The 15,765-nt window shown below is 43.4% G+C and overlaps 1 protein-coding gene across 1 annotated transcript in view; it reads left to right on the forward strand.

Moving 5' to 3' along the window:
- The first annotated feature begins 290 nt into the window (after positions 1-290).
- MED13L (mediator complex subunit 13L) overlaps positions 291-15,765 on the forward strand; it is a 169,343-nt gene continuing 153,868 nt past the window's right edge. The window contains exon 1 of the mRNA XM_054646098.2: positions 291-425. Coding sequence (XP_054502073.2) covers positions 354-425 — 72 coding nt within the window. The 5' untranslated portion in view covers positions 291-353. The remainder of the gene's footprint in view (positions 426-15,765) is intronic.

Raw genomic sequence — 15,765 nt, forward strand, 5'->3', positions numbered from 1 at the left:
CCGACCGGGGGGGGCCGCACCTGGACGCGGAAGGGCGGCCCCGGGCCCCCCCTTCCTCCTCTTCTTCTCCCGGCCTGGAGGAGCGGGGGACGCGTCCCCCCCGCTTGCACCGGAGAAGGGCCTCCCGGCTCGAGGATTATCGGCGCGGGGGCGGGTAGCGAGGAGCAGCGCGCCCGCCCCGGCCTCGGTGCGTCCCCTCCCGGCCGCGGGGCCCCGCGGGGCCGAGGGGCCGGAGCGCGGCGGCCGCCCCAGGCAGTGACGGGGGTCGCCCCGGGGGTCGCCCGCCTTGCCCCTCGCCCCCCGGCCGTCCCCCCAGACATGCCCCGCCGTGGCAGCCCGGCTCGCCGAGGATCATGACTGCGGCAGCGAACTGGGTGGCGAACGGGGCCAGCCTGGAGGACTGTCACTCCAACCTCTTCTCGCTGGTGAGTGAGTGAGCGGGCGGTGGGCGGGTGGGCGCCCGCAGGTGGCTCCGCGCCGGGTTTGCCGGTCGGGAGCAGCTGCCGGAGGTTTATAGGCAGGGCCCGGGGCTGCTCCTGCTCTGGCCCCTCCCCCGGCCCGGTCCCCGTGTTTATTTTGCTCCTTAGCGTGGTTTGCTGCGGGTCTGTGTATCGCGCTCGCAGCTGGAGAGCGGGCAGGGGACGGCTCTGTGTCCCCTGCACAACCATCTTCCCCGGGTAAACAGGCTCCTCTCCCCGCCTCCCTTGGCACTCCGTGCCCTGTGCGCTTTGTGCCACCGAACCGGGGGGTTTTCTCTCCTCTCACAATGACAAACGCCATTTCAGCAGCAACGAACGCTCATGTAGTGTGATCGACTGTCGGACTTAGCTCTGGGCTCCTGTGACGGCGTGTCAGCTGCTGTTACAGCCTGCTCTCCTCTTTGCACACATCGTGCTCGGGGGCAAGAGGTTAAAAAAAACCCAAACCTTTTAATTTTTTCTTCTCTGAAGAACAACAGCGTCTGACAGTAGTGTGCCGGATTGTTTGCATAGATGCCGTCTGCCCATCTCACTGGGAACTTCCGACGTGGATGGCGTGGTTTAATGTTGCAGAAATCATGATATCAGTTTTGGCTGGCTATAGACCGGCAATTTAAATTTAAAATACTCAAACAATTTGTGTGTAACGGCAAAGTCATTTGGAAATACTTTGCTTTATTTTACCTGGCACGCACAGGAACATTATCCCTTCTGGCTGGGCAACAGCTGAGTGAGCGAGAGGGCTGCTGGATCGTCGGGAGCCTTCCAGTGCTACAGGGATAATGTCGGAGGGGAGGAGGGACTTGTTCAGTGCGTGGTGTGGTGGAGTTAAAACCTTGTGATGCAACTTTGGGGGTAGCATGTGTGAAAGGATTGTGGTGGGTGCCCCCTCCCTGCAGCAGAGCTCTGCCAGAATTGGAGGTGGGTGCATATGTTCTTCTTCTGATAGAACGGAAGAGATTGTTTTTAGCTCCCTTATGAAAATAAGGAGAGGGGGGAAAAAAGGAAATTACTTAGAAATGCAAATGATCAAGCTCTTTGTTTTATGCTTTTTAACGTTATTGTAGTGTATTTGTTATTTTGTCTCAGGGTTTGTTTGTTGTTGTTTTTTTTTTTTTTAATTTGGTGTATATTTTGCTTGTACCTTTTAAGAATCTGAACAAGAGCTGTAGTTTTCTACTGCTAGAAAACTGGCCCAAGAGCTTGTTCTGTGAGAATGATACATTTCTAACTTTGGCTTTTTATCGAATTGTTACGTTATGTAAGTTTGTATCGGTGCTTCTGTTTGAAGGCATGTAGTAATATTTATAAATATGTAGCAGTGCTCTGTGTATCGAGATGCAGGAAGGGTGATTTGGGGGATTGTTATGGTGATTTTGACTACGGCTGCTCTTAGCCGGGGAGGAAAATAAATCGGGAAGCATGAAGGGAACAATCGTATCTGATTGTAGAAGGGAGGCAGTGGAGGGTTTGCTCCTCACAGAGTTGTGAAGTCCCCGTTCATTAATGCAGACTGGAGTGTGTGTTTGGAGAGGCGGAACTTCTCCTGCAGTTGCAATCTGCAAATCTGTCACTGGTAAAAATAATTGTTGGCATGCAATTAGCATAAATTATAAAGTGAAGCTATTTCATAGTTATTGTGGTTTGGTTGCTTTTTTTCTCCCACCTGACTAGGCTAGGGAAATGTTCAATTTTAAATGGGTGTGTAATATCACTGAAATAAGTTAAACGAAATTCTTTTGCAAGTGGCTTTAATAATAATGAGTTTAATGTGCAACCCTTTAATCTCCCATGTAATTTTGTGGGAGGTATCTGTGCCTTAATGTGGTGCTGTGTATGAAACTCTGTTTTTATTGTATTCTGGCTCTACAAAAATAAAAAAGGGGATCAAGTAGTAGTATTTTTAAAATACAGCCTATGTGAAAACTATTCAGAAGATTTATTTTATTTTGTGTTAGTTTTTTTTGGGATTTATTTAGCAGAGAAAGATATTGAAAATGGAAACACTGGAAATACGTGGCCAGCACCACTGACCCTTTAACCTCAGATTGTCATATTAATTTCAAAATTTATGAAGTGTTTAAGCTACAGTAGTCTGGATTAGTAGTTAGAGAAACTTTGTTAATCATTTACTTTTTCACTGTAACAGAACAAAATCTAAACCACTAGCTGGTGGGAATCCATTAATTCTTTAACAGCATGGTAGATTACAAATATTTTGAAAATTGATTCTGCTATTAGAAGTTGGGGGTTTTTCAACTGCAGGCTTTGTTTTGTGTGTGAATCACAAATAAATGTTCGTGACTGGAGAATTACAGTTCTGAAATAATTATAGTCTATCATGATACTGTTTGTTCATGGTTAAATAATATTCCTTGCCACAGACATTTGTTTTGTGGAAGCAGGAACGCTGTCTCCCTGCCCTGGAGAAGCCAGAGCTCTGTGTCAGCTCTGTCTGGTTGCTGTGGTGGATTTGGGTTGGCTTAACAATTCATGATTTCTATTTTTCTAGACATGCTAGAGAGGTTAGGAGCCTTTGCTGCTTCTGAATCTTTTGATGGCAAGTGATTTCTTAAAGCTTTTAGTAACTGATTCTCTTTTATCAGTGATGTCCAGACACTGTGGAGGCCCTCAGTGGTGTGGGCTCAGAATGTGTCACCCGAGGGTCTGAAGTGAAGGTTTTAAAGTTACCTTTGGCTGTGCAGGTGCTGGGGGTGGTGCTGGGCTGGCAGAGCTGGGTTCCATGGAATGTCCCTCTGGATTGCAGCACTTGGCAGCACCGAGTGTGTGTGGTGCTCTCCGGCAGCGCGGGGATCCAGCGCCGCCCTGGGAAATGAGCAGGCAGAACCCCCAGCCAGCCTGCACATGCATCCCAGTCCTGCTCTGAGCGTGGAGCCTTTCCTAGGAAGGTGATGGAAGGGCTGGTTTGCATCTTTGTTATCAGAGTACTCCTCAAATAATAACTTGTTTAATCTGCTCAGTATAAAGCCTTGCTCATTAAAAATACACTTTCTGTCTGAAATTGCTGTTCCTAGCTCAGCAGTAGGAAAAATGATATTTATCCTCGCTCTGTTTTTGCTGTAGTCAAAATGTCTGCTGCTGCTTTTGAAAAGAATGTCTGTTTTGATAAACAGTATTTAATAAGCCATTGTATGGGCCAGTTTATTTAAATACTAATTAAGAGCTGTCTAATAACTATTTAGAGACAAAATGTTCTGAGGTAATATGCTTTGTATTAAAACTTCAGCCTCAGCTGGCAGCAGTCTTCCTGTGAATAATCCTTAATCATAAAAGTAGTCTTACTGAAATTAATTTGACTTTTCCTGTGAGTAAGGGTTACTCATATGACAGTGAGGGCTTTCATGAAGATGTTTCTTCAACTATCTAGGCTTTGGTGCCATGGTGGATCCCAAAGCACAGCTCAGTCTTGGGAAATTGGGGTGAAGTTGCATAACGTTGGATATACTGGAGCTGGAGAGTACGGCCAAGGGTGTCAGGAATGACCTGAAATTTGGAGGAGCTTTCATGGCGTAGAAAGATTTGGTACTGTAGGAATCTTCATGCTGGAAAAGACACAATTGTGTTCTGGGGAAGTGAGACCAGGTTAGAGAAACTGCTATGGAAGATGTCCCGTGCTCTTGTAGAAGTGCATTCCTACAGAAACCCACTGCCAGAAGGGTCCAGGCAGTGGGAATTGTCTTTGTTCTTGTTTAAAAGGCAAAGTTAAAAACAGTGAAGGCTGTCACTACTGTTGCTTTTTGCAGTTCACATCCAGGAACAGAAGTTGTTCCCTTTGATCAGTGAGTTTTGTTGATGTTTCCAGCATAAAATAAAAGGAATTAAAGCAATCAGAGGTGGCATTTGGCTTATTCTCCTAAAGGTTCTTCATGGCATCAGAAAGTGAAGGTTGCAGAGGCTGCTGTGAGCTATTCCTTGGTGTTGCATAATTGTCAGTAAAGGACTTCATAGTAAATGTTGATTGCTCAATGCCTTCAGTAGTAGTGAATTAACCAGTAGTCCTTGCTTGTTGTGTTTTCATAAATGCAGTGCTCCGAGCAGTGGGCTGGGACTTTGGCATGCTGAATGTTCAGCACTGCACAGTGTCTATCTTGCTTGTTTGGAATTTTATGTAGGTGTGAATTTACATGCATAAATAATTAAGAAATGGAATTAAACTCTCAAGTTGTGCAAAAGTATTTGATTCTCTAGTTATCTTTGTCCTGAGTTTTATTAGGTAACAAGACAGAAAAGAAGTAGAGAGATGACATTAGAAAGCTTGTTCACTTCTTGCTAATAAAAGATTATTTTAGGTTTTAAATCACTTCAGTGGTAGGTTTATATTATGTCCTGTCAGAGTATTTGACAGTTTAATGGGACGTGCCAGGGAGAGGGTTTGAAGTGAACAGACCCAGATTTGCAAAGAGATTGGGACAGTGACGTTCAGCCAGTGTGCCCTGCTCCAGGAGGAGAATTGAGGGACCTGTTGGATAACCAACCTTTTGGGAATATTCCCAAAAAAATGGGGGGGTGCAGGAGTGACATTTGCAGCTCAGAATAAGTGTGCCCAAGCTAATCACTAAGAAATATTTGAGTGAGGTTTCCTTGAAATCCTGAGTATCTTGTGAATGTGCACATGGCCTGGGGCTGGAAATCCTTCCCCAGGGATTCTGTCCTGATTCTGGTGGCACTGTGAGTCGGGTTGTGTGACTGCTGTTGGGAACATCAGCACAAAAAAATTAATACCCAAATATCAGGGTGAAGTATTAAAAAATATCCTAGGTAACTACACCTTAGGAACAGGAATTTAAACACTATCTGGAAATAGATTTTTCTATTTTTCTACATTTTTAATACAGAATTGACATCATAACCCCAGTTCTCAAGCACCCTCCCCACCCTGACTCATTTGATCTTGGATTTTTTTGCCTTCTTCTGAGAGTGCTTCCTCATATGAAAGAATAAAGAAAGATCTACAGATAGAACTTTTAAATCCTTTCTTCTATTATTTTCATTCTGGACAATGCAGTTCTTTTGAAGAAAATCTAAAGAAACTGAAGGTTTTGATCTTCGGTGGAAAAAAATAAGTGTGCTGCATATGAGATATATTTGCTGAGCGTGTTAACTTGAGTAACTTTGGTCATTAGATGAAGAAGGAATCTTTATGGATTTTGTTTTAATTTTTTCATCTCTCTAGTTCTCAGAAGCATTACATGAAAGGATATGTGTGTGTGCAGATGCACTGCCTTTAAATACCAAAGCCCATCAGTGTTAGGGGGCCGTTGCACTTTGTGGTGGGGTGAACACCTGGGCTGGTTTGAAGCTTCCCGTTCACGGAGTGAGGATGCACCTGTTGTCTCCCCTTTCCTTGATCTCTCTATGGAATTACTCCCACCTGCCCCAGTCCACTTTTACATCATAGTTGTGGCAGCACACTTTTATCAGGGTTTGGGTTTTGCTCTGATCAGAGCAGGGATGCACCTACAAATTTTTTCTCGCATCCTGTGGCTGGAATGGTTGGCAGCTTGCTGCATTCCTTCATTGTCTCCCTGATGTTACACCTACTGCCTCTCTGCCTTTTATTTTTCCTTGAGTGCTGGCTCCAGTGTATGCCAGGATCACCTCATTATAGATTTATGTCCTTTGGTTTTTTCTAGTTGTTCTGTGGTAGCTGTGGAAGATGACAGTTGATGTCCACAGACCAACAAAACCCCTTTTCCTGAGCTTGTGTGGAATCCTCTGGACAACCCAGTAACACTGGGTAGGTGGTTGGGCTGTTCCCACTGTTGTTAAGGCTGACAAGTGTAGTTTACACAAAACTTTGGAGTCTGTGTGTGTTCATTTACTGTTCTGTGGGTGAGTCGTGTACTTCGTTGTGTAGAGTCTGTCACGGTGGCATTTGCATCTTGTTGGTGCCATAGTAACACAAATAATAAGCAAAAATACTGCTCTGACTGAAAACATGCTTGTTTTAGTATTAACTTGCCAGTTTTAAAAGTGCACAAGTGTTTCCAACAGAAGATCCCAACCCAAATCCAGAAGATTTGCTTATAAGGAGTGTGTGTTTACATGGGGGCATCTTTGTTCCTCAGACCAGGCTGTTCCACTGCTTTCATTTTGAGCTCAAAGTATTGCTTTAAAAATAGATCCTCTTTCCTTGAGTTCCCTGACATCAACTGATAGTTTTAAAGAGAAACCAGCTAATAAAAATATTCTGCTCTGCAGACCTCAAAATCTGGCTAAAAGCTGGTGTTGGGCTCCCTGTGCACACAGTAGTGGAGTGAGCACACAGGGCAGGATCAGGGGACTGGGATACTGGCAATGACAGCTTGTGTTGTTTCCTGCTGTGCCCAGCTCGTTACAGAGCTGTGCAATAGTGTGATCCCAGCACTGCAAAATGATAATGAGGGCTGAGCAGAACCTACTCTGATACCAGGGAAGAAGTTTAGCATTTCACATTGGGAGTGTTCTCAGCATTTTCTCCTGTAGTAAGGAGCTGCCTTACTCACAAGTGTAAAACGTTTAAACAATCTTTCTTTTGGCTTGTGCTGTGAATATTCATTAATTTTGATGAATTCTGACTCTCACTTTCTACCTTAATCTGTAAAAATACGTTATTTCTCATTGAGTCATGTGTGGCTTAATCCATGAGCAGAATTGCAGTAGTGCATGTGGATGTGTGGCTGGAGCTTTTAGTGGCATCCTTGCTTTTGTTTCTTTGAGATGGGGAATTTTATTGTGTGGTGCTGTTGTATAAGGTGCCCTGAGGCAATATTTACATTTATGTGACTAACACAGATGAGCTCAAACATACACAGTGACCTTGTCCCTATATTAAGGAATGTATTTAATCAGCTTATGAAAATAGAGAAAAATGGCCGGGCTTCTATTACAAAAGTAATTAGATATGACACATGTATTTCTGTATCACTTCTTGTGAGTCAGTTACCTCAGCTTTCTTTAATCAGACAGTGTTGCAGCTTAGTATATTCTTGTTTATGAAAATTATAATTACAGAGGAAAAAATTTGGGTTCCCCCCCTTACATTTTTGTTCCTCCCCCTTCACTTTTCTTCCATGCATTGGTGGCTCCAGAAAGGTCCATAAATTCATATTTAAGCCTGGAGTGTGGAGCTGACCTAGTGAAAATCTTTTCCCCCTTCTCTCTCCCAAGGCAGCTCTGTTCCCCTCATTCTTCTCTCCCCACCGCGTTTTGGCAGTGGCGTGGATTGAACGGAGATCAAAGTGGCTTTGTAACCACAATCCGTGTCTTAGAGAAGGAAATTTAAAGCTTGTTCAGTAAAACTTTATTTCATTCATCTTTTAGCTTTAAAAGAGCTATGCTGTGGTCAGGGCCTTGTGGTTGCCTGTTCTTATGACTCCATATTTGCCCATAAAATACCATATTTTGTGAGAACAGAGGATTGAAAGCAAAATTTAAAGGAAAACTCTTCTTTACCTATTGATCAGGCATTGGCAGGCTTCCAGTTTTTGATAACAATGCATTCATAGCTGACAGCTATGGGACGTAAGTGTCAAAATGTGTTGGTTTTTTACATTATAGACTCCTGACTTTTTACTTATAGGAGTCTCTGATTTACTAAGAAGTTTTCAAACCTAGTTTAATATATCTGCAGTCTCTTAGTGTTGGACTTTTATGAGTCTCACTTCATGTATGTCTACAATGTTACTGGATTTGTAGGCGGCTCTGGTGAGACACAAAATTAATACCAGGAATGTTTTGTAGTGGCCATGTCAGATATTTTTATTTTAAAAAAAGTTCTTTGCTGAGAGAAAAGGTGAATTGGTTAAATTACTTTATTCTGAAAAAGCTGCTTTCAGTTTTAGCCCAGTGTTTCTAGTTATTTAATTTTCCGTGTGTATTTTAATAAAATTTTGACTGGAGCTCTCTGTGAATTTCCATAATTCCCTTCTGGCAGGAGGTGCTGGATTCTTGTCTTTGCAGGAATGACAGTGAGAGAGCTGGCAAAGTGAATCTACATGACCAGTCATGCAGTGGCTTTATTTACTACTTTCCATATTACAGGAGATTCATACACCAGGATTCTCCAGGTGTGGGTTTTGAAGGGCTGAGGGATTTTGGCTGCTCCTGACAAGCTGGGCATTGCTGGGTGTCAGTGATGAGGACAGGGGTGAAGAACCAGGGCTGGGGGATGGGATTCCTGTGCTGTTCCTGCCTCTCTGTCCCAGAGCAGGAGCCTGGGTTGGGCTCTTTTGGGAAGGGAGAGAGGTGAGCAGGGCAGGGATGGACGTGGGTTAAAACTGAGCTTTGCTGGGCAGGCAGGGATGGACCCAGCTGTAAACCCGTGGGAGCTGCTGTGCTGCTCAGATGTGGGGCACAGGAATGTTCCGAGTCCTCGGTGCAGCTTTTTGTGTAATGGAAGAAAGGGAACCACAGTCTTTAACTCACTGTGCCAAAGTTTACTCTGCTCGGGTTGTTACTTCCTCCAGCCCACCCTCCCCCCTCTTTTTTCTGCCCATATGTCAGATTACTTGGTTTGGGAAACAGCTGATAGTCCATTGTATGACTCTGATGTTTGACATTTCCTTCCTCTTTCAGTTAAAAAAAATCTAGAAAAGAAAATTAAATTTGGGAAGAATATAGAGAATTCTTTTGTTTTCTTGCAGATTTGTTTTTGTAATTTTTTTTCACGTGTTGGACTGCTTTTCTGTAGTCCAGCTTTCTCCAAGAGGGGACTTCCTTAAATTTGGAAAATAGGTAGTCAGTTCTGATTCTTTCTGAAGAAAGAAGTCAAACCTCATCATTCACCCTGTCTGAAAACAAGGGAGGGATACTCTGGCTGCTGGCAAGTTGCATCTTTATTTGCTTTTTTTTTGTGTGCTATTGAAGTTTGCGGTGGTAGTTTCCATTTTATTATCTGTTCTCAACCATCTACTCAGAAGTTAAAATATAATTGATTCCCTTTTGTGAAGAAACTGTCTGAAGTGATGGAGAACTCAGAGATGCCTTTCTGTAAAATAGTGTCTGTGACTTGAGCTGTGGGGTGGGTCACTACCTTAACCCAGGGTTTGGTAATATGAAAAGAATTTCTTCAGTTGCTTCTGTCTTTTGTCTTGGAGATGGCATTTTGCTTCCAGGCATTGTGTGCTTCCATACAGCCTGCAGGGGTAAATGTTCAGCTCTGCCATGGGTAAGCTTCATTCCATGTAGAATTATTAAGGTTGGAAAAGAGCTCCAAGATCAAGTCCTCTTCTCCCCCTTTTCCCAGTAATAAAAAACACCTAAGCCAAAGCAAACCCAGTCATGCCTTGTTACTTTTGGCTGCCCCAGGTAGATGGATGCTTGGACATGGGTGAGGTTTGTGCATCCTCTGACCCCCAAATTTCTGCCTATTCAGTTTTGCTGTGCAGGTTGCCTTTCCTGTTTCCCTTTCTCACTCCTGGTGATGGGATTCTGGCACAGCATCTTCCCATGTTGTGTGGCTGTGTTGGTGCAAGAGCCAGCAGGACACGTGTGTGGAAGTGCCTGTGTGAGTCTCAGTGCCACGCTGACCTGGGACAGTGCTGCTGCCATCTTTCTGTTTCCTTATGTTCATGTCTTGAATATTTTAGGCTTGCAAGTATCTTTTCAAGTGATGGCTGAGTCTCAGCCCTTTGGCTTCCAGCCATGCTTATCACATTATCCTTTCCCATCTCTCCTGGACTGGGTTACAGTGGAGGGGAGCTGCCGAGCCAGGCACCAGCGTGGGACCATGTTCTGAATTTGCTGGATTTGTTAAGGGCTGCAGATTTGCTAACCAAAGCCTTCACTGCAGGTGAAAGTTGTTGATGTAACTCAAAGGTCTTTAATCAAAAATTTCCTCTTTAATTCTTTGTTTTTAAATAATTCTTAAAGAGCTTTTGCAGTTAGTCCTGAATGACTATAGGTGCTTTATAGGTGGACATTGGGTCCTGGCTGAGGATGGCAGCTCTGAGGGTGACCATTGAGTGCTTTGTGTGCTGATGAGACTTCCAAGGTACCTCTTGGTACCTGGCTAAATGAAGGGGCATGGAACAGTGTTGTGGAATCACAATTCCACCTAAGTGTCCTGTCTCAGTGGTGGCCAGTGTTTGTTTGGCCTGCTGGATTTGCTGAAGTGGATGTAGTTGCACTTCCCTTGAATTATCTCCCAGGCTCTCTGAGTATTTGGTTGAAAGGTTTCTTGTACCAGGTAGTTATTTTATAGAAAAATTCTAAACTAGTGCGTAAGTTTTTATCCTGATACAAAAATTTCAGCCGCCTCATTTTGGTTTGAGTCTGTGTTCTGCTAATTTAATTTTATATCCGGAAGAAAACCAGCAGCTGTTCTCTAGAGAACCTCACTTTCGGTCTTATAAACCAACCAGACTTAATCCATGGATGATTTTTCAACTGTATGGAATATATATTTTTTGACCATTCCTGTAATTCTTCTGGTTTTGATGTTGTGAAACAAGAGCTGCAGTTTGTGATGAATGTGCAGAGCTGCAGATGAATTGTAATGGCCTCAATTTCTATGTCACCTTCTGTTTCTTTTATAAGAATTTCTCACATTTGGTTTTGTTTTGCCAACCTGTTTTTGCAGTGGACTGGAAGAAGATACTTTCTCTTTCAGTGTGTCAGTGTGTGCTCATTTTCCTCTGCTGTGCTTGATTGTAGTCATCTACTTTAGTATTTAACCTTGAATTTCTGTGAGGGTTTGGATCCATATCAGTAATTTGGGTGCTTTTACCAGATTGCTCTTTCTTTTATGCTTGCCACTCAAAAAGCCTTTGTTGGTAACTGCTGCATCTGCCAGAGCTGCTGAAATTTGAGCATTAGTATTGGAGTCCTTTTATATTTTCCACTGGGAAAGATGGTACTTGGTTGCCACCTCAAATTCTTTTTGAAATGGGTCTGATTTTTGTTTCTTTGAAAGAAGCAATTAATCTTTCTGGCTGCCTCCTCTCCTACATGGGCAAAGTCACCCTCACGCTGGAGAGAAAGAGGAAAAAATACCTCATTTCTGTCAGTCCTGTTTACTTTTTAGGCATAAGAGTTCATGCTGTTAGTTTGTGGCTTTTAATAATGTGAAACCTATTATTTTAGAAATGCCTTGGTTTGCTGGTCTTGGATACTGTGATACGGGATCTCAGATGTCCCCAGGTACAGAAGTCCATCAGGGGGATATCTGATAATAGGATTTTGGTTACAGCTAATCCTTCTCTGAGACTTGCAAAGGTAAAAGATGACACACAAATGCCCTGACACTGTTGCTTGTCACAAACAGCTCTGGAGTAGGAGCATTTAGATAATCTGTTCCAGGGGGCATGAGGGAAGGAGGCATCATGGATTGCAGGGATTTATCCAGCAGAAAGCTGTTCCAGGCACATGTGCTGCATGCACTGGCATGCTCACTTTCATGTTGGTTTTAAGAGCCAAGGAATAACAACAAAAAAAAAAGGTAATTTTTTCATCCTTCATTTTTAAAAGCTTGTTAGTGGCTGCCCTTTATCCCTTTTTTTCCAGCCACTTGACTGTGTGCTTATGCAGGGAGAGGATTAAAGTCAAACATGTCATTCTGCTGCTGCTCAGTTGCATACTAAGAGGGCTGAGGCTGAGCACTGGGCTCCAAAGCACAAACCATGGCATGGTGTTTATTCTGCCATGGGACACCCAGTTCAGAATTAGCTATTTTTTGTTGTGCTATTTTTTGTCTATTCTTGATTTCAGAGCAAGTTTGGAGGACTTTGTGCAGTTATGGCTATACTTGGCCTCACAGAAATGTCCATTTGAAGCTCATTCAGTGCGTGCAAGGCCTCTCACTGCCATGTGATCCCTCCCTCTTACAGGGGCAGAAGGGATAAGCCCTGAGGGAAGGGAACACAAACCATTCCTTGCTTTTTTAAAATGGAAAGCATGAAGAGGAGGATGTTAAGATGTAGTTCAGGGAACGATCTGATTTCAGGAGACTCTGCAGGGCTGAGCTGGTCAGTCTGCTGTGGGTTTTCACACCCCAGAGATCTTCAGACCCAGCAGACAAGATGGGGAATGTCTGTGGACAGGTGCTGGCACTGCTCAGTTGTGCTGTGGGAATAGGAGCCTCTCTCAGGGTGTGCAAACAGTCTGTAAAGCTGTGAAGAAAACGAATTTTTTAGTTAAGCAATCTCCTCTATTCCTTCAATTCACTTGACAGGGACTACGGCAGATGTTACTAAATGCTTTATTTCACTGTGAGAGGGGATGATGTTTGCCTCCTCCACAAGCAACACATTGTTACAGAGTAGTTTTCAGTCCTCCTGTCCTCGTCCTTTTGTCCTTCCTTCCTAGTGAAGTGTATCAACATGACATAACTTTTATCTGGTATTTAAATGGCTGGAGTGGAGTGTGCAATATTTCGTTGCCGTGTGAGGATGATGCAGTGAAATGAGACACTGTAACCAAAACAGATGGTGCTAATCTTGAGTCTGTCTGCAAGATCTTACAGCATTTAATTAAAATGGTGGTGTAATTCCCATGACACCTTTAACTACAGTTTAAATTCTTGGACTATGAACTAAGGGCTTTCTTATGCAGATTTTCACTCATGTGAGTAGTCCTTAGTATGAGTCTCTGGTGGCTTCAGAATAGCTACTTACTTGAATGAAACTCTCAAGATGAGACACTAATAAAACTGGCAAACATATATATGGCATTTACATGTTTTATGTTCCAATTTGAAACATAAATTTTAGACTAAAGATACTTAGCAAGTGCTTTCCTATGAAGAAGCAAACAAAATTCTAGATTAGAGGAATTGTTTAGACTGAGCCTAACTTCAGAGGCTGGTAAATACAATGTTTTAAGGTACCCTGGGCAGCTTAACATCTTTCCCTGGGTTGGAAGGACATTTGATGAAAGCTTTTATATTCCTTTGTTTAACTGAAATGTGTTTGTAGAAGTGATGGTGTGGCTTGCTTTTTTCCATTGATTGCATTGGTTTTTTATGACCATTAAAGAAAGTTGTGTTTGAAGCACTGGGAAGACTTGAATTTGTCTGAGTGGCACCTTTTAGGCAGGCAACTGGGAAGTAATTTTATACTTGGTTTTTGTTTTGTTTCAAATTGGAGAAGTGTGAAAAATAAAATGACCTGAAATTTGCTGTGTTGAAAGTCTTTTAGAAAGCAGGGTCAGAGCTGAGGGCCTGCATGATTGATATCTGGTTCTTTTATTCATTATATGATCTTACCTCCTTTCCAATGCATCCTTCCTATTTTGAAAGTACCAGATGATTTTCTGCACTCTGCAGCCTGACTGTCTTAGCTTTTCTTACTTTTCTGTATGATATGAAGCAGGGAAAATAGCACATTTATATTGTTTTAGTCATTGTTTTTGATGTAGAGAAGCACAAAGTAGTTAAAAAATAGCTCTGCTTTACACTTAATGTGGCCAAATACAAGAATATCTCAAACATCCCTCTTTCTCCTTCTGTTGTGTCTATATTATTGTATGATCTCTCCAAGGGAGCTTTGTGTATTAAAATGGGTGGAATTACTCAAGTGATCTGGAGAAGTTAATTTAGAGTTGGCCTGTCCATTTCCCATAAAACTGAGGCCAAAAAGCATTTGGTGGAGATGGGAAATAAAAGAGGAGGTGGAAGATGGGTTTGTTTGTGTTCCATCTGCAAGGGCTGCAGAAGAGGAAAGCAGTCACAGTGGCTACCCAGCACTAATTATATCTTCAGGGCTGCTGGGAGCATGCCAGCACCAAGTTGTGCACTGTGAAATGTTACTGGGGAATTGTGATTTTTAGCAGCCTAAACTCTACCAATCTGAGTGGAGCACGATGAGATCAGCAGAAGACCCTCCCAGCCTGCCTATTATTGTGATTTAAGCCTGAAGGGGGAAAAGAATGAGAGCTTAGGTTTTCTGTCTCCTAGGAATTCACAGTCGTGGATGGTATCCTGGAGCCCTGAGCTGTGGCAGGTACACGTGGAGGTGTCTGTATTTAGGGCAGCAGGGTGTGAAAGAAAGTGCTCATTTGCTTTCTGTGTCTCTCTGCTTGTCTGTGTGTGCAGGGGGGATCAGAGGTTGGAACACTCTCAGCTCATCTCTTTTGAGGCTGTTTCACTCTGCAGGGTGTGATGATGGTCACTGAAACCTGAGTTTGTTCCTTTCCAAGGGACTCTGTGTGATCACTCTAAAGCCATGCATCTGAATAAAGACATTGGCAATGCACTGTTTTCATTAATGCCTCTTTCTTGGGGATGTTTTGGGTGGTTTTGGATGCCTGTGTGGAATTTGAACACACTCTTCTACCCTGACAGCTGCTTTTGAAAACATCAGAAACAGATCTTTTTGTGTCTTGGGAATTACTCTGTAAGAAGTTGGATGTTAGTGAAGGGTTTGGGTATTACTGTTAGAGATCCAATTTCTCTGTTTCTTTACACGCTTGGCCCAGTGCATTTAGAACTGGCGTCTCACAAATATTCTGTGTCCAAGTGCAGTTGCTGAACTTAGAAAAAAACTCCATTTTAAAACAGCCCCACTTATCTGAGCAAGTTAAACCCTTCACAGCACAGTCCTCCATAACACATGTTCCTTTATAAACCAAAGCAAAAATCTCATTTAATGCATGATTTGCTTACAGTGTTGGATAATAATAAGTATTTGTAAGTTCCTTGGGTTTTTTGGTCAAGCTTTTTAGTTCTAAAAACATTGTAGCAACTGCAATAAGCCAAAACTATGCATATGGGAAGAGATGCAAGAAACAGTCAGTTACATCACCTGGCAAGAGTTCTGCTTTGTTCTGCATTCATCTCTAGCCAGTTGTGAGTTAAACAGCATGTTCACAGTTTTGTCCTCAGGTTGGCAATTTTGGTTTCTGTCTCAGTGTTTCAGGCTGCTTTCAAACCAGCAGTTCTACTAATCAGAGCATCTCTGCCCTCCCTGACCTGCTTTGCTGTCCTCAGACTTCCCGGTACAAGCATCTCTGTGGCTGTTTAATGAATCAGGTGTGGGGACTGATCTGAGTAGAGGAAAAAGTCGTTTAATCCAACCCTTCTGGGTTTGAGTCAGCCCAGCTCAGTGTGAATGTCTGAGCAGCAGCTGAGTGCTGCAGGGAAGGCACCCAGGCCAAGCCTGCCCTGGCACCAGTGCTTGCTTGTGTTGGTTGAGGTGTTCCCAGACCAGAACAGCAGTGTGGGTGCACTGAAGGTTGTGTTTTATCTGATTGGAGCTGTCCCTGACAGGGGAGATCCCACTCTGCTGCTCTCTCTCCTCTCCTGGGGCTGCTCGGTGACTCCTTGGCTGCAGGATGAGCTGTCAGGGTG

This window comes from Agelaius phoeniceus, chromosome 18, assembly GCF_051311805.1.
Source record: "Agelaius phoeniceus isolate bAgePho1 chromosome 18, bAgePho1.hap1, whole genome shotgun sequence".
NCBI classification, from domain to species: domain Eukaryota; kingdom Metazoa; phylum Chordata; class Aves; order Passeriformes; family Icteridae; genus Agelaius; species Agelaius phoeniceus.